This window comes from Eptatretus burgeri, chromosome 5, assembly GCF_056783735.1.
Source record: "Eptatretus burgeri isolate ZD-2024b chromosome 5, Ebu_testis_v1, whole genome shotgun sequence".
Lineage (NCBI taxonomy): Eukaryota > Metazoa > Chordata > Myxini > Myxiniformes > Myxinidae > Eptatretus > Eptatretus burgeri.
In genome coordinates, this window is record NC_140965.1 from 62,492,217 (window position 1) to 62,511,634 (window position 19,418).

The following is a 19,418-nucleotide window of genomic DNA, read 5'->3' on the forward strand; positions in this document are numbered from 1 at the left end:
ACGTACTCTTTCTGAAAGACACCATGAGATATTTTTTAATGTTCACCATCTCATGCAAGCAAACTTCTCCCTATCTTTATATCCATCAGAGGGGTGGTGTAGTTTGCAATGTTAAACCCTAATCTGACTGCTTATACTCAGGCCAAAAATCAAAGACATGAAATTCAACAGCTTACATATAATTGTGCTACCCCCACATTATGCCATTGAGCACGTGCACACGCATGGTCATGCACACACACCTGCTCATACCTGCACACGCTCTGTGGGTTTGCAAGTTATACAGTTGACAAAATGTGACTTGCATTTGGAGATTCGTGAAGCACCAACTTGATCAAGTACCTCACTCGTGTTCTTCACTTACTTTCGTCACTCCATAAACTGTGCAGACTGACTCTGGTCCTTATAATGACTTGTTTTCTATTGTCTATGAATGTTCCTTTTATCATCACTTTTGCATTTCTGGGTCACAAGCCAGTGCAAAGTGAAAAACAAGAATTTCTTGAGCACAACAGCATTGATAGTCTGCTCAATCACTGCCCAACAACACCAAGCACACTCACTTTTAACTCGTGGTTTTCCTGCTCAAAATCTATCCTGTCCACTTAGCAGTATGCTTTAAGTATCTGCTGATCAGAAGCTGAGGGTCAGATTCGAAACTCGAAACACAAGTGCGCAGCGTTAGAGCACTGTACACAACTCGTGCACATTGATAGCACACCAGTTGTGAGCTGGGATTAAGCACATTGTCTATGTTGATGACGTACTCCATCTTACGCTCTTTTGTTTCATGTTACACTGACATGACGTGTAATACTTGTAATTGTGAAGCAGTGATTAAATGATGGGTTATACAGTAGCTTGGTCCTTGACTGCATGAGCTCTTTCTGATCATTTTAAACTGAAGTCATTGGGTACCAACACTTCAATTAGTAATTCCATCCTATTGTTAATTATTATTTGTGTGTACTACAGCTGACCTTGCTAACTTTTTTTTTTTGAATGTTCAATGTTCATACCAGCTGGAGATTTGGTTCACATGTCAGTGTTATGTTGTCGTTATCGATCGTTGCATCTGAAAGAATTGCAATGGAAAGTATGATTCTGTTGTGGTTACTCATAATGTGTCTGCCTTTCCCCCTCCCCCTCTTATTATAATGTTACGCAGGTGTTGCGAATGCTGCTGCTGACAGAGATTGGGTCCCACCTTACCAACGAGTCGGTGTGCGAAATCATGCAGTCCTGCTTTCGCATTTGCTTTGAAACACGACTTAGTGGTAATGATTTATCCATTTCGTGGGTTTTGTGCGTGAATATCGGCGTTACATGTCTCATCTGCTGTTGCATGTTCTCGAGCAAGACATGCGTTTTTTTCCCCAGGAGCACATGTGCGAGTTACCCAAACCTTTTAGTTGAGCTGTGAAAAGTTTTTGATTTTGCAGCGATATTTTTGGCAACTGCAGTTATTCAGATGAATGGAATTTTTAGATCCTCGTGGAGGATCTCAAAGTCTTACTCATGTTGTTGTTCTTGTGGACTTTTTTGTTTCACAGCCTGCAGTTTTAATCGAAACTTCCTGAAACTTGGCGTATATATGTAAAAATACCCTGTGCAGACAGTAATCATCTCCGATTTTGAAAATTCCTCCAAGAAAAAGTTATGACGTCAAAATATCTCCGCTAATGGAAATCGCCTAAAAAAAATATCTCCGAAACTAGGCAAGCTTTTTGAATTCTGTTTGCGGGAATCGAACAGGGCATTAGCAGAGATGAATTACATATGATGCATCACTATGACGTCATATCAATTTTTATGACGTCATTCCTATTTTTTGACATTTTTTGTTTCACAACCCAGAGTTTTCATCGGATCTTCGTGAAACTTACCATGTTTATGCAGAAAGCCCATGCGCAGGCAGTAACCATCTCCGATTTTGGGAATTCTTCCGAGAAAAAAAGTTGACATCATAATATTGCCGCTAATGGAAATCACCTATACCATTATCTCTGAAACTAGGCAAGCTGTTTGAATTTTCTTTGTGGGAATCAAGCCGGGCATTAGCACAGATAATTTATCGCAAACCAGATACATCACAATGACATCATATTCGTTTTCATGATGTCATCATTAAGAGGACAAAGATCTTAGCTTATTCAAGCTTGTTTTTTCTCAAGTAGCCACCAAGTGCTATTTGTTGTGAAAATTATAAGGCAGTCTCTCGACTTCCTATGTAGGGATGGCCCGGACACTCCATCGGTTTAATACAACACAAATCCTCAAATCAATCAAGAAACAAACTTATAAACCTATAAAAGTACCTTCCAGTCAGTTGTCTGTGGAGGATTTCACATCCAATAACATGAATTAAACTTTTCGACAACATTGTTAAAATACATAATTGACCAAGCCAAAATTGCCATTTTGTAATTTTTCTTATTCTTTTTTCTTTTTTAAAGAGCCAAACTCAAAATTGATTTCAGCTCAGGTTGCACAAAAACATGAGCTGGATATCAATTAGAACGAAGAAAAGAAATGTTGAAAGCTGATTTTTTTAAAATATTTTTTTGCAGGAAAGTTGCTTTTTTGTCTACCACCATGGATTAAAGTCCTCAAAAATCCCGCTTGAGGAAAACTCAGAATCCAACATGGCCACAGTCACAATTCACGAATATCAGAAAAAACACTCAGAGCCATTACTTTGTTATTACTTGTCATAGGAAGATGATTTTGGGGACTAGACAGGTTTTGGGGTATTCGGAATTCAAAGGAAGAATTTCAGGTTTTGGGGTATGAGGAATTCAAAGGAACCCTGTCTTTGATACAACATCTACTGAATACACCTGCATTCAGTGAGTGCTCCTCCAATTGTTTCAAGCCCGTACACAGGATTTTCAATGGGGGTGGGTGTGGTTTGAAGTTTCAAAAAGTTGGACCACTGAGAGCATGACAGTGCAGCACCATCATGCCCGTTATGGGATGCTATGCTCGCCACATTACCTTCTTGCAGAAAGTGAAAGTGTCGAAAATAGAGAGCTCAATGGGTTATCATTTTGGAGTGTTTTCAGGCCATATGTCGGTGTGGCATCAACATGGCAGCATATAAAATACTATTTCCTTGAGTGAAGTCTCAATTGTCGATCAAAGTTCGAGTTTAAGCTCAATTCACCAAGTAACTCGTGACAGGAAAACATCATGTCAGAACAGGGAACATACGTAACATGTATATACAGATGTGTATGCATAATTACATATGCTTTTGTTTTTAGAATATTACAAGAAAGTTTATCATTAAAGTCTATCGAAGTCATCTTTGCGGTCAATGCTCTTGAGGGGAAAAAGAAAAGGCGAGGAACAATGTATTGGACACGAATTGGAAGATCGAAAGCATGATTTTTCAATTGCAATCTCACAGGTAAACATCGGCCGTACACAGCACAACAAGATGATCTGATCAAATTTTAAAAACACTACAAGGCAGGTACTTATTGTTCGCTTAGTCTTTCCCCAGGGTTCCAAGTTCCAGCTTTCTAAGATGCTTCCTGGCAAACTGATCCACCACCCTTTCCTCATCAACATCAAAGTGATAGTGAATGTGCATGAGGGCCAACGCAGACAAACTAACTGTCTTGAGTCATGCTTGCGCTTCGGTAGGTTAAGGTGCTCAATATAAAGCTTAAGGTGTCAGGCACATACTGATTCCATACAAAGGGTGAAAAATCACCAAAAAACAACTTCATTCGGCGAAACGGCATTTTACGTTGTATATTTAATTTAATTACGTACGTACATTGTGACAAAGGTTCCAAATTGAAATGCTTGAACAATATGAACCCATTTCCCCCAAATTTGTTCCATAATTAGTGAGAATATCATTCCAACAGCCAAAATTGCTATAGTTTGAAAAAAATCCAACGTGTGTAAAGTAACAAAGCAGTCTTTGAGAATCGCACGTCATTTTAAATCCACCTCGGTACACCCTCGAAAGTTGTAATTCATTAATTTAAATCCAAACATCATCGATGTACTGTATACATCATTAGTCCGGGAGCCAACCTGTGTACGAGGCTGTTTTAGGGTTGGACCTTACAGCCTCTGCTATAAAATTTTACACCCCCAGGATGTTTAGATATATGTTTGCAGTTCATGAAAACCAATGTTGGCAATTCATAAGCTCTTGCGAAAAATTTTGGCGGACGTTTTTGTTTGAGGAAGATTTGAAAAATTTGATAAAACAGTAATTGTCAATAAAATTTCTAAAAAAATTAAAAAATCACATTCATTAAAAATAAATGTGAACTAAATGTAAGAATTCAATCAGTGCATTGTAAAATGACAAAAAAAAATTGCCTTTGTGGAAGTAAACCTCGTAAAAGTACATAATTTTGTGAAAAATGCCTTAAAAATAACGTTTTTTGAAGATGGCCTTTAGAACTTTTCTTATCATAGGCAGATGCTGCATTAGAATACTAATTTCTCTTAATGTGATATGAACATGGTATCCATGGCTAATTAAAACAGCAAATTTGAGTGAGTTCTATCAATTTTTAAAGAGAAAATTAACATTTTTGTCAACCAAAGTTACCCCTACCCCCAAAATCCTCTTACTCTATTGAACACAGTTCGGTTAAGGTTTGCTGGATCCAGGTTGGGTACTTCACAGTTCACTCTTCCAAAGGAAAATTCAATGGTGTTTGGAGTGACATGGCCCTGGAGCAGACATATAACAATGAAGGGAAGACATCTCTGTTCAAAGGCATATCTCAGGCACCAGCTGCTCGAGATAAATATGTGAAGACAGCACCATTTCTCACAGCTGTATCAGAGAACATAAAGTCTATGGCTAATCTAGGCCAACAGGAATCTACTCATCATGGAGAAACACATAAGCAGGCAACAGAAGAACATATGCATGTTGAGGAGATCAAGAAAGTGATATGCCAGCAGATGATAAACCCATTCCAGTGTAACAACCAAGTGGATCTGCTCAATAGAGCAACTGGTGAGAAGGATGCTTCAAAAGACTTGGTCCATGCTCAAGCTAAGGGCATGGAAGCCATTATGAAAGCAGAAGAGGTGGTCTCTATTAAGATTGAACCACTGAAGCTGGTAACTTTCTCCTCACAGAAGAAATCAAACCCATCAAGGCAACAGAGTTTAATCAGGATCTATCAAGATGAGACTGCAGCTACACGTGTGCTGTGTTTCTATCGAGATGCCGACCCAGTCACAAGACAGATTGCATTTTCCCATGAGTGGACAGACTACCGATCATCCCTGTTTGAGGTTGATCCACGCTTAGCACAGGGGTTTGTAATGCGCAAAGGCAACAAGTCTGATTTCGTGGCAGTGCTAATTGCTGAAGCTGAGCAGGATGTTGTTTTACAGCTGCCATCATTACCACAGAGTGACCTATACACAGTTTATCTGGTAGACACAATGGCATTTGTAAATAAATACCAAAAAATGGGTGCGAAAACATTTGGTGAACTTCCCCAGCTGTATCTTCGCAAGCTCCTGCAGTTGAAACCTGAAATGTGCAACTGTGTCAACATCATTGGTGATCAGTATGATTTTGATGATAGCCATACTTTGAAGGGTGATGAGCAGCAGAGGAGAAACCAGACAGACCAGGCAAGACAATTCTCACCATCCAAGAGTCTAGAAATTCCGGACTGGAATTTACTCATGAAGAATCCAAGAAATAAAGGAAATCTTCAGAACTTCATTGGCACTTCCCTTTGTGAGAGTCCTGAAGCTATTCCGGATGGAGTGACCATCATTCTTGGTGGTATGATGGAAAACAAAGGTCACACTCTTTCCATCACATCAGCATCAAGTTCAGTTCTGGACTTACCTTGTGAAGAACATGAAGAGGCAGACACAAGGATTATTGCTCATCTTGCATATTGTGTGGAATATCTTGATCACCATCGAGCTGTTGTGCATGCAACAGATACAGACATAATTATGCTGTGTATATATCACTTCTGCTGCTTGAACACATTGCAAGAACTCTGGATACAATGGCAGAATCAATACCTACCTATTCATGAGCTGGTAGAAGTGTTGAGCAAGAAGTACCAGAAAATCCTCTTGATGTCGCAGCTACACTTCTGTGCACATATGTGTTGTGTGGATGTGACACAGTGAGCTACCCATTCAGAAGGGGAAAAGAAGAGGTCAGGTCAGGTATGGGAGCATGTGCCAGAACAGTGCGTCGCTGCGTCCACTTTCCGCCGGTACTCCAGGGGCCTCCATCTGGCCATCCCCCAGGCAGATGCCAGGCCCATCCCCATCTCCTTGAGATGATGGTCAACCTGCTGCAACCATGAGGCACGTGGTCGGCCCACTGGCCTCCTCCACTCATGAGACTCCCTCGCTGAGAGAATCTGGTGAGCAGGATCAGCATCAGGAAAACGAGCCACATGTCCATACAGCCGCAGCTGACGCTCACGGACTATGCAGGTAACAAATCTCATCCGAGTCTCTCTCAGCAACCGCTCGTTGGACACAAAATCCGACCAGGGATAGCCAAGGATTCTTCGAAGAGACCTGGTACCAAAGGAATTAAGTCTCCGTCTCAGATCCTTGGTCAAAGTCCAAGTCTCGCACCCATAGAGCAAGACTGGAAGTACCAAGGACCTGAAGACTCAGACTTTCGTCCTCCCGCACAGGTACCGGCAGCGCCACACCCCATGATCCAGTGAATCCATGACTCCCCAGGCCCGACCCAGACGTCTATTGACCTCCGGCTCACAACCTGCGGAGACATGAATATCACTGCCAAGGTAAGTGAATCTATCCACGACCTCAACATCCTCACCACAAACAGACACAGACAGGACAGCAGCATCCAAGATGTCACCGAAAGCCTGGATCTTAGTTTTGACCCACGAAATCTGTAATCCCAACGGCTCCGACTCCTCATTCAGCACCTCGAGGGCCCCCAAGAGGATGTCTAAAGTCTCCGCAAAGATGACTGCATCATCTGCAAAATCAAGGTCCGAGATCTTGACATTGCCAAACGATGCACCGCAACTTGATCTCTCCGACATCCTCCCTAAAATCCAGTCCATACAAGTGCTGAAAAGTGTGGGGGCAAGTACACATCCCTGACGAACTCCAGTAATAACTGGAAATAAGTCAGAGATGGTACCACCACACTTCACAGCACTCTCAGTACCAGAGTAGAGTTCAGACATCAGATCGATCAGTTTCGGTGGCACCCCACGAAGACCAAGAATCCTCCAGAGGACATCCCGATTCACTGAATCGAACGCTTTACAGAGATCAACATAGGCTGCAAGCAGCCCCTGCCGAAACTCTCGTCTGCGTTCGGTGAGGACACGAAGGGCAAGGATACGGTCAATCGTTGACCTCTTTGGTGTAAAGCCTGTGTGCTCTGGACGCTGGTGCTCAAGCAGATGGTGGCGAACCCTATCAAGAATTATCCGAGCAAAGACCTTGCCCGGCACTGAGAGCAGCGTCACCCCTCGGTAGTTGTTGCAGTCTTGGCGATCACCCTTCCCTTTCCAGAGAGGGACAACAAGGCCCCTCTTCCAGTCAGTTGGGATGATGCCTGTGTTCCTGTGAAAAGAAGAGCGGCACAGGTTTCTCTGGGACTGATAGGAAACCTTCCCCACCTTGTTGATTTTGGAAGAGATAGTGAAATGGCAGCAACAGAATGTGTCATTGATGAGGCCAGAGTATACTGGACTGCTCTGTGTGGCCAAAAAGGGTTCAGCTGTTTGGATACCCTCAGGCAGCATATGTTTGTCTCTTCAAAATTAGACCTTAGGTCACTGCCAGCAACAGAAGATGCGTTTTACTTCCTTGTTTTAAGAGCATTATATCAATTGCTTCTGTGTAGACGTGCACATCTCAGTGACCGAGCACTTCCCCCAGCCACAACATTTGGCAGAACCCTTATCAATGGAAAACTGGTCCCAATTCTCATGTCTAAGCCAGCCAAGCCAAACATAGACAAAACGGTGTCTTGCATGTGCAAATTATCCAAATGTCTGAAACTATGTTCATGCAAAAAGGCTGCTGTGCCTTGCTGAGTGACATGCATATGCCTTCGTCAGAGAGGTTCATGTGGTGGAGTTGTTTCAGAGAGTGACTCTTCCTCTGAAGAGGATGTTTCATGTCACAATATTGTGTTAATCCATTTCTAATTTTATCTTCCTTAAAACCATGGCATGTAAAAGTATGTTCTTGTTCCTGACCCCATTGATAGTCAAGCATTTCTGAGTTGCATAAATCTTTTGTTGTTTGACATATAACCTTGTCAATTGTAGGTAGGTTAAATCTACACCAATTGTGATATAGGAAATGAACTCCTCTTTAATAAGAGGGGTCATTTGTGTATATAGGTTTAGTGGTTATGATTTTAGGACAATATGAATTACCCCTACCCCCATCCTACATCTTCGCTTTTGCCAACATTGTGTTATCAGAGGGGGCTCGCAAAAGTGTTGACTGTGTTGTTGCGCAAGAGTTTCACCATTGCCAACATTGGTTTTCATATACTCAAAGGGTGTCTCTTTATGAAAATCAACACAAAAATTTTATAGCAGACCGGGCAATTTTTTTTTAATTTTGATCGGTTGGCTCCCGGACTACATCATAAAGGAAATTTAGTCAGGAATCCGATGAGCGTACTTAGAAACATTAGAAAACTAAAATGGCACTCGGTCGAGCATATATCTCTGTCAGGCTGATTAGTTTACGTTTTGTATCACACTGATAGGCCAGATGTGGAAACGGACCTCAACCAAAATCGAATCGGCTTGTTCTTGTCACCTAACCAACTCATCCACCCAGTTTCGTCCAAATCTGTCCCTAACTTTTTGAGGTATCCTGCTTGTCGTTTGGCCCTATCTCTCATAACTCAGATTTGTCGTTTTTGGCCCTATCTCTCAATTGTGAAAAATCACTTTTAAAATTCTCATCCAGATCCGGATCCGTATTTTCACCAAAATCTAATTTTTTTTGTCCGTGTCACACTCCCATACCTAAGCTCTCCACCAGATTTCGTTTGAATCTGTCCACAACTTTTGTGGATATTTTGTTCGCAAACAAACAAACAGACAGACAGGGGTTGAAACATAACCTCCATTCACCTTCGGTGGCGGAGGTAATTTATCTTAATGACACTTCGCTTGTCTTCTGTGAATTACCCCGTGGCCTGCTCGCTAGCAAATGTGTCTACGGCGAACCATGGTGCGCTATCCTTAAACAGTCATTTAATAAGATTATTATATACACGAGAATCGTCAAATCGAGACTTTAATCTGACTCACAAGATCCAGCGAGCTCTCACCCTTCTGCTCCAGGGGGAGGCTTCCACCCTTCCTGAGCTCGCCTTCGGACATATGACTAACCAGAGAGTTGGTGTCAAAGCCACCCAATGCTCGACTGTTTATACATTTATCGTTTTTCGTTTTTAAAAGACCAGTCTAATAATATTTTTTATAAAGCATTGCAGTGAAGTCTGATCCAAAGAATTTTAAAGTAATATATGTATTTGTATATTGTAATCAGCAAAAAATAGTGTGGTGGATAAAAACATTAGAAAGGAAATAACTTGCACCAAAAACGTTAACATTTTTACGCTGATGCTCACGCCGGGGGTATCGCGAAAGCTCTCTGTTCTTCGAACAGGCGAGCTAAAAATAATACTTCTAAATAATGTGGAGCTTTTGTGTTTGGGAGAGGTGCGTACACACCTGATGCAACCCCTCTGGGCAGGCCACTTTGTTTCATAGGTTCTGCTGACATATTTTGTGAACTGAATTGTTTGTGTGTATTTGCTAAGTTTAGGTTATGTTGAAGGTAATTTGGGGCGATTGTGTAAATTATAAATAAAGAGCTAGTTTTCTGTCACCAAAATTTTGGCATGAGTCCGCTTTCATTCATATTCGGTTGACAGGAATATTTTCCACAACCACTCACAATCCAGGCCACAACCAGCTTCATGACTCAGGGTGTGATTGCTGCCATTTTTGGTTGTGGTCACTTGAGATCCCTATTGGTTTTCCTGACCCCTGAGCATGTTACATTTGGGGTAGGGGCTATGATAGTGCCCTATTGTGGTGGATTTTGGTAGGGTGCTTTTCTGCAACCTTTTATGTCAAAAATATTTTTCCCCATTTTGTGTTTGCATTTGCATCAAATGAAAACAGACTCTTCCACAATGAATGGTCCATGTATTGAACAAGAGGATGTTGAGCACTCTTTAGTTGATGCAGAAGGGGGGAACAGCTGTCCCTCCTTGTATTCGACAGCTTAAAATATTGGCTATTTCGTAGAAGATCGATGAACAAAATGCTATTTTAAATACTAGGATGGTTGAACGAAATACAAAAATCTGATGTCTCGACATCACAATAATGGTACAGAAGGAGACATTTCAGGAGAAAATTAGAGTTGTCAAAGCTTGCATGTTGATCAAGCATAAATTTAAAGAGGCAACCACAATATGGCAGGAATGTTAATGTTACTTATTGGGTCACACTTGTGCTCAAAAGGGGAGAGAAAGAAAAGCTATCATTGACATACAGATACAAGAGCTGAACTCCAATACCAGGTGAGGTCAGCAGTGGAGCCTCATGGATGAGGAAGAAAATGCAGAAACGGAAATGAAGCTTTTGACAGATGTCCTTACGACTGCTAACATCTCGAGCCACTCTGAAGCTTCATGTGCTGTCACAAACTGGAACCACATTTTAAGAGTAGAACAGGTGGGATCACCCACGGAGACTCAATGAGCTGTTCCTGGAAAATCATTGTCATTTCCCGTTTTTCATGGGAATGGTACTCTGGAGGAATATGGGCACAATTTTGCGATGCAGCAAAAGTTTATATTTGTTCCATGTTTTGTTGGAATTATCGATGATTCAGAATTTTTAGCTTATCTGGAATTTATATTCCAGATAAGGTATTGTCATTGCGCACCGTCCATCAGTCTCCTTTTTCGAATTCTCTGGCCAAACCGCTGGGCCGATCCGGCTGAAATTTGGCAGCAACGTTCCTCCCTTGACTGTTAACAGGGATTGCAAACCTCATGCCAGTCATTATTATAGCTATTATTATTGTTATTACAGCTATTATTACAGCCTTACAATGATTTTAAACTGAATTCTCCACCTGCAATGATGAACCAAAGTTTATCTTTTTACAAGGTTTTTTTTTTTTGCATTTGAGGCATCTAATAAATGAATGGTAACTATCGTTTCGTCCTTGCATGGAGTACTGCTCTCACATCTGGGGAGGTTCTAGCTCTGCATACTTACTGCACAGAATTTAATCCATAGTTATCCGACATCAATTCTCCCAATCTGACCTCAAAACTCGACCCACTCAAATTATGCCACAAAGTTGGCTCTCTTTCTCTTTATCTATGCCACTGAAAGTGGATGGAGGTTATGTTTTCACCCCTGTCTGTTTGTTTGGTTGTTTGTGAGAAAGATATGTCAAAAAAGTTGTGGACGGATTTGGACAAAATTTGGTGGAGAGCTTGGGTATGTGACACGGATGAAATGATTAGATTTTGGTGAATATCCAAATCCGGATCTGGATCCGAGAATTTTTTCAGCGATTCTTCACCATTGAGATATAGGGCCAAAAACGACTGTAGCAGTATATCTCAAAAAGTTACGGACAGCTTCAAACAAAACTAGGTGGATGAGTTGGTTAGGTGACGAGAACAAGCCGATTAAATTTTAGTTCAGGTCAGAATCCAGATCCGACCTATTAAGGCGATACAAAACGTTAACTAATCAGCCTGGTGGAGGTATGCGCTCAACCGAGTGCCCCTCTAGTTTCTATGGATATTACTTTGGTTTCTGCTACTGAGAACTTTCTGCTTGTGTACCTCTGCCATTAGCGAGACCACAAAATACTCGACAAACCACATCGCATGATTATTGTGTAGCCATTGGCAACTCAAGGTTGGGCTGTTATGAAATTTGTTTCTTCCCCTTCACAGCCAAACTCTGGAACTCTTTACTTTCTCATGTTTTTCCAAACACTTATGACCTTCCCCTTTTAAAAAAGCAGATTTTTTTTTTTACTTCTTCAAAAACTCTTAGACTATTCTCTTTCTCTTCACTTTTCTATCGATGCAGTTCTTTTATTGAGGGCCTTGCCTCGATGAGGACTTCACAAAACAGATGTCGATACTTGGAGCCTTTAACATTAAAAAATAATAATGATAATCAGAACAGCCTTCTTGCCTTTGAGTGATTTACATGGTGCTGTATCAAGTCTATTTTGTCATTCCTTATTTTGAAAGTCTTAGGTTCTGCAAAACCTTATTCTTCCAAAAGTGTTTGAATGTAGAATGTTTTACATCCAAACAATACATTATTACTTGCCTTTGTCAACAAGAACAATTACAGTAATTGAGTGTCTCTGGGTTGTTTCAAATTACCTTTGCATTATTGCTTCAAACTTTCCTATTCAAATTGACAACTCTTCTTTTTACATGTTTCTCTACCTCCTCTTTCCACAAAACCATTTGTTTGCTTGGTATTCTGTATTTATCATCCCTTCACTCAGTCCTATTGTTACGATCTCTATTTTTTTTTCTTCCAGTTAATCCTTGTCTGTCTGTCTGTTTCTCCGTGAGTAAGATATCTCAAAAAGTTGTGGACGGATTCAGACGAAACTTGGTGGACAGATCGGGTGTGTGACAAGGGCAAATCGATTCGATTTTGGTGAAGATCTGAATCCAGATATGAGAATTAAGTTTTTTTTATAGTGATTCTTCAGCATTGAGAAATGGCACCAAAATTATATACAGCATGACATTTCAAAAGGTTGTGGATGGATTATGACAAAACTATGTGGATGAGTTGGTTAGGTGACAAAAACAAACCAATTAGATTTTGGTTCAGGTCCGGATCCAGATCCGGCCGAACGGTGGGATACAAAACATAAATTATTGTTCAGTCTGACAGAGGTATGTGCTCCACCAAGTGCCGTTCTTGTTCTATCTGTAATTTGATCCCTTTGTTCGTGATACACGTAATTGTTTTCTCTTTCACTATTGTGAGATCACCTATGATTGTGTCGATGATGTTAATCTCGAAATACAAGATGTTCGCAATTACAATAATGTGCTGCTTTTATTTTATTTATTTATTTATTTATTTTGAATGGGTGATCCTCATGGAAGAGCAAAGTAGAGCTGACTTGAAATAATGTGCTGCCTTTTTATTTTTTTATTTTTTGCATGAGTGATCCTCTTGGAAGAGCAAACTAGAGCTGACAGTGGGACAAACATCAAGGGAATGAAAGAACAGAAACGCTGAAACCAGCAAGCAATATGGTTGGGACAAGGAAGGTCAATGGGGGTAATAAAGATCATGGGTCAGAAATGTGGATGACAAGAGATGGCGGTACACCACTTGCTTGAAGCCCTGGAGGGAAGTGAGACAGAACAGCCTTTTAAAGGTGGTTCCATAGACGGGAGAAGCGGGGAATAAAAGCGTTCAGGTGTGCAGTCATCCTGAATTTCAGAAGTTTAACTCGGAGCGGGTTACTGGAAGAACGTGCCTCTGGAACAAAACTTTGAGAACAAAAAATCTTCATAGCTTGGTCCATGAATCGTGATCCCTTGACAAAACAGAGGTCAATACTTCGAGCCCTGGGAGGACTACGTTCCGCCTTCTGAAACCCGCATATGGAGATGACACGCACACGCGCGCGCGCGCGCGCACACACACACACACACACACACACACACACACACACACACACACACACACACACACACACACACACACTTTGACCTTTTTTTTTAATCTGTTTTTAATGCAGGAAAAATGCATTGCGATGGAGAGAGCCAGTGTTTTAGGCTATATAAGCTCCGTGTTTCCTCACACTAAAGCTGTGTATGAAATTCATCTCCCTCTCCCTGAATATATAATGTGATGCAGATGTGTATGTCTGGAAGTATAACAAATGGGTTGGATGGAGAATTGGAAAGCGCAGCATGAGTAGAAGAGTGTGGAAGGAAGCGAACATGCTTAACAGGCTATATGATTTGGGCACGTATGAGGGGAATTGGAAAGGGAGACAGAATTATGCCATTTATGTGTACTTTCCATACACTGTGGATCAGCAGTAGTCACTCCCTTGCATCACCTTCAATAAAAATAAACAGTAATTTTACAAGTATGTAGACGTCTCATCCTGCATCGTTTTTTTCGTTTGTACAAGTTCCTCATTTGACGTTAACTGGGTTGCATTATATGTTGGCTTATTATTATATCCATTTCCAACATTTGAAGAAAGGAGCTGAAGGCAGTTGAGAATATCTTTGGATAAAAAAAATAGGTCGGAATGTAAAGAAATAAACAAAATAATCCGATCAGTCCCTGATTAAATATTTCACCCTTGGCTGGCAATTTGTTGTGTAATTCCACAATTGTTATTAGATGATGTACTTTCATATTATTAGAGAGCTAACTAAATAAGTTTGTCTTGCCCAAAGCTTATTTGAAGTCCTGCCTTTGCAAATAAAGGAAATGAGAAGTTCACTTTATTTTTTAGAAGCAATGAAAACTAATTTTAATTTGGTATTGATCCAAATCGTTGTGCTCTTCGATATCGTCCCTTGGGAAGGAGGTTTATTGCGGTTTCATTGTGGAAAGTGAGGCATTTGTGTAGGAACGGAAGACAAGTTTTATATTGCCTTCCCTAATCCCAAACACACAAGTGCACAGTTCTCCGAGGCCCTCTGGTGCCCTCCATTGGGAGTTCTACAGGATGACACGATTTCAGAACTGCTGGCCTGCAATCTTGGCTCTGTCATAGTCGCAGTAAACATTTTGCCTTGTGGACTTGCACAGCCACTTATTTTCTCTTCCTCCCTTTTGTCTCGTGTTAAGTATCTTGATAGATCTTTATTTGCATTGAAGCCTGTTACATATTTTGAGAAGAAAATGTTTATGATTTTATCTGGCTTATTTCGATATTCATTTTCGTTATGTCTGAAGTTTCTTGTTTTTTTTTTTTTTTTTTTTTCTGTCTTTAAAAAAGGTATTTTTTTGTTAAATCCAATGCTTGGTGTGTTCATGGGCGACAGTTCCCTGTGTAAGTTCACGAGGATATATTTTCGAACAAAGTGCATTATTATTTTTATTCACGCATGCGGGTTTTTATTCATGCGAGATTATTTTGTTCCCGTCACGTATGGTGCACTGGGCACGAGACTCGCACAATTTGCTCTTGTGTCACGATCTCACGAAGCAAGAGGTATGTGTCATGCATTTCATTTTTGGGGGATTGAGCACAAACAATTCCATACACTGTGGATCAGCAGTACTCAACTCACTGAAGAAATATCCCCAGCATGACCTTATATATTATAATCAGATTTTTGTCCAAGAGATTTGTTCTTTCGGGTATATTAATTTTGGACACCATATTTTGACATTATCACGGTGTCATGAGCTATTTATTTTTCCAGAACACAATGTTGCAGGAATATTTATTGTGTACACTTCACGGTTTGAAATTGTGACATGTCGTCTCAAGCAAAGACGAGACTTCTTTTTTTAATTTCTTTTATTTTGCTTCATGGTTTTTGAAGGCTCATGGAGGAGCAACACGAATCATGCACACATAGATACAGATATGTGACACAGAAGTGGACTTCACTTCAGGCACACATCGTCGCTGAACTTGGTGGAAGACGCTCTGCATACTTGAGAAACCATATTTATGACGTTTCTTTTCTCTTCAATAGTGGACAGGAAGGATAAATTTACTCCTCCCCATGGAAGCCAGCTGATGAGCTGTGTCCATCTTTTGTCATTTGAGTGTACTGAGTGAGTGTCAAATACGTACCATTTTGCGTCTTTGGTTTGACTTGGCCAGGTTTGAAATCGAACTGCTGACCTCCAAGATTCAGAGTGGATGCTCTAAGCGTTATACCACCGAATCTGGTTTGCTGTGTTTTCAAATTTTCACCTTATTTTAAAGATTCAAATACAGAAAAGACAGTCAAATGTACCAATGATTGCGGCGATCTCCAAATGCTGCAATTTGGTGCATTTGTGAAGTCAGTTTAAAAATTTCAATTTTCTGCCATAGCCAGCCCATGAACCACCCAAACAAGCCAACTTTAATCATTGCTTTAATCATTGCTTTAATCATTGAACGAATGTTGTCTAACTCTTGGGAAATGAAAATATTTCACAAGTGCGTGACTTACACATTTCCTGAAATTGCCTCAAAATGCTTCAAAAGGTGCAATGGATGGATTATTTTCTTCTGACTGAAAAAAGAATGTCCTCCAGAAAGATTCATGTTGTGAGGAACATTGATGCCAAGTCAGTTTCTTATATTTTGCAGCAAAAGTATCATTGATGATTATCCTACGCACACGAAGCGAAAAGCTGGGTTAATAAATTGGTTCATGTCCGTCCTGCTCTCCGTCCATCTGTCCACAAACGTTTAATGAGCGATGAACAGCTTAATTTAAATTGAACGTTATGTTTTGAACACTAATCGGAACATGAATCGGAAAACAAACCTGTAGTTTAACAGTATTTTGCCTCTGAACTTCTCCTGATCGCACATGCGCAGAGAGGACCGAGATAATTTTTTCACTCTGTCTGCCTGCCTGGGAGCCAGACAAAATTAAAAATAAGTTTTTTACACGACCAAAAAAAAAAACCCTGAAAATTTACTGTTTTATGGATGTCATAAAAGGACACAAACAACAGTCACGAATAGTTAATGTAACGTGTTTGATAAAATGATTTTATAACCAGTGCGTAAATGGCGCTAAACTTCCATATATATATAATATTTTTTTAATACGACCTTTACAATCTTTACTTTATTTAAATTTAATTATATACTTGAACACTGTCGAATACAAATTGCCTTCGTCACTTCTAAGAACCTCCAGTTATGCAGTACTTGGACATGTTAAATAAGGTGGTGGTATAAGACTGCTTCAATAGTGCTAAGCTTCTGGAATTTTTTTAAAATGACCTTTAAAATCTTAATTTTATTTAAATTGAAGTGTATACCTGCAACACTGGGTGGGGTAACGTGTTCTATGAACTCTAGTTTTTTTCTGTACTTGGATTGATTTCTTTCAAAGGCTGACGTACTGTCTTATGCTGTGTGCAGAACTGTTGAGGAAATCTGCTGAACACGCACTTGTGGACATGGTACAGTTTCTCTTCATCAGGTGGGGTTGGAGATTGTGAGGAATGATATATTTTACTCTTACATTTCTGTCACCGCAATGTTTATAGAAGGATTTCAGCAATAAATATTTACATTTCTTTCTTTGCTACGATCCATATTTTGAAACATTTATTATGCTTGAAGCATGAATAACTTGATAACGAAATAAAGGTGTAAAAGCCACAAGGAATGCGAAAGAGCGAGTCGAAAAGTTAGTAAGGCAAAGAACGTCAAAGTGCAGAAGAATAAGAAGAGTCGAAGAAGTAAGTCAGAAAGAGGGTCGGAAAGAAACTTCTGAAGCGAGGTTGGAATGTGCAAGTGAGTGAGTTAATGAATACAGAATCTCTTATCTCTATCTCTTGTATAAATCAGTGTTGATATGTCCTTTCTATCCCCGTGTCTCTCCCTTTATTTTCTCCCCCACCCCCTCGTTCCACGGCTTTGAGGCCCCCTATTGGTGCAGGACTAGCAGGGGCGGTCAGAGCCTCCCTATTGGTGATTGGCTGGGTCCTGTCCCTCTGGCCAGCAATTTAGTCGGATTGGTGAAGCGGTGTCCTTTGCAGGGGTTTTGTCTGGGAAGTGGGGAGGGGTGAGGACCTGGCGCTCACCTGTCACCTTTGATGGATTACCTCCTCTTGGGGTAGTTTGATTATTAATTTGGTTCCTCATCAACCTCCACGTTTCGATCACGCCATATTCTCCGCTAAAGTGAAGGACGTGGGGATGTCGTGCGTGCGTGTGTGCGCGCACATGCATTTGTGTGTGTGCACATGTTGCTCGCGGGAAATGGTTAGAGTCCAGAATGTAAAGAGGAAAAGAGCAGGACTGAAGCTAACTCACATTCTTAATGCATATCTATGCACATGAATGTGACGTATCTTAATTGCTAAACAGAATGCTAAGGCATAACTAGCTTCAAACAATGTGAATTCGCTCTGTCCTTCCCGGGGCTCACAACCATCACAATATGTGTCCTTGATTATGATTTGGAAGTGAACTTTCTACACATTAATAATTTCTGTGTTTCCATGTATTTACATGTTTTCTGAATGCCGAGTCGTTTCTGAGATTTGTATTCCCTGTGGTATAAATTTTGGAGAGAAACGTCATGTCTCAGGGAATATTCAAGTAATACTTTGACATAAATAATGCCAAACAACCGTGACGAGGCTTGATTTGTGACAACCATAAAAAATAAATTTTCATGTATGCCGTCTCAAAGAACAGTCTCCCCTTTTGTGATCTGGTTAATAGTGATTGGTTAAAAGAAGAAAAATGATATTATTCAAAGAAAAATGATGAAGAAATACTTGACGAAGCGCAAGCTGGATTTTGCCCAGGAAGATCAACAGTTCAATTATTCACACTACGACAAATACTGTATATTCCGGTGTATTAACTGCGATCGTGTATTAACCACACCCCTGTTTATCACCCTCAAAAAAAAAAAAAAAAAATATATATATATATATATATATATATATATATATATATATATATATTGATCATTTTATTTTCTGATCTGTTTCTAATACCTTGGTACATTAACATTAACTAGCACAAAATTAAAAGTTTGAAATCCAAACAAAGCAGAAAATTATCGGAACATTTAAGTCCGTTTTGTAATTCTGTCAAACCTTTTGGGGGTAAAATCAAAGTCCAATTACTTGATCGTAGAGTGCCGTAATGGCTGATGTGTAATCTTGAGAGCCTGAACCTGTCGGCCCACGACGAGCTGGCCGCAAAGCCGACCATAATTCTTCTTTTGATGAGGGACCAGGTGGCGATTCCCGTCAATCATTCCCCACTCCTGTTTGTCAATCAATTAAAATTGACAGGAACACGATGACAGTAGGCATAGGGACCAACTGACCGATCAACCGATACGTGTAGATATACATGTACTCAATGCACACTTAGACGAGACCACCCCGTTCGGTACTTTCCTGTATTCAGGGTCCAAGAGTAGCAATGGCGGTCATGCGTGTCGGGGTTATTGTGCATGACTCAACGGGCAAAAACGTGTAACCGAGATTAATTGTACTTTCATAGTTTTACATAATTATGAAAGTTCTAAAAGTTCCCTGATGTGTAAAACATAGATTTACTAGTATTACAATTGGAATATAATTGAAGTTCATCATTGAAAAATTGATTGTTTTTAATACTGATCTTTTTTTTCTATACCTACTTATTAACCG

General features: G+C 40.3%; 1 protein-coding gene across 11 annotated transcripts in view; it reads left to right on the forward strand.

Moving 5' to 3' along the window:
• GBF1 (golgi brefeldin A resistant guanine nucleotide exchange factor 1) overlaps positions 1 to 19,418 on the forward strand; it is a 432,716-nt gene that overhangs the window by 240,846 nt on the left and 172,452 nt on the right. For all 11 annotated transcript variants that reach the window (XM_085882025.1, XM_085882027.1, XM_085882026.1 and 8 more), the window contains 2 exons: positions 1,169 to 1,277; positions 17,158 to 17,218. In XM_085882025.1, coding sequence (XP_085738151.1) covers positions 1,169 to 1,277; positions 17,158 to 17,218 — 170 coding nt within the window. The remainder of the gene's footprint in view (positions 1 to 1,168; positions 1,278 to 17,157; positions 17,219 to 19,418) is intronic.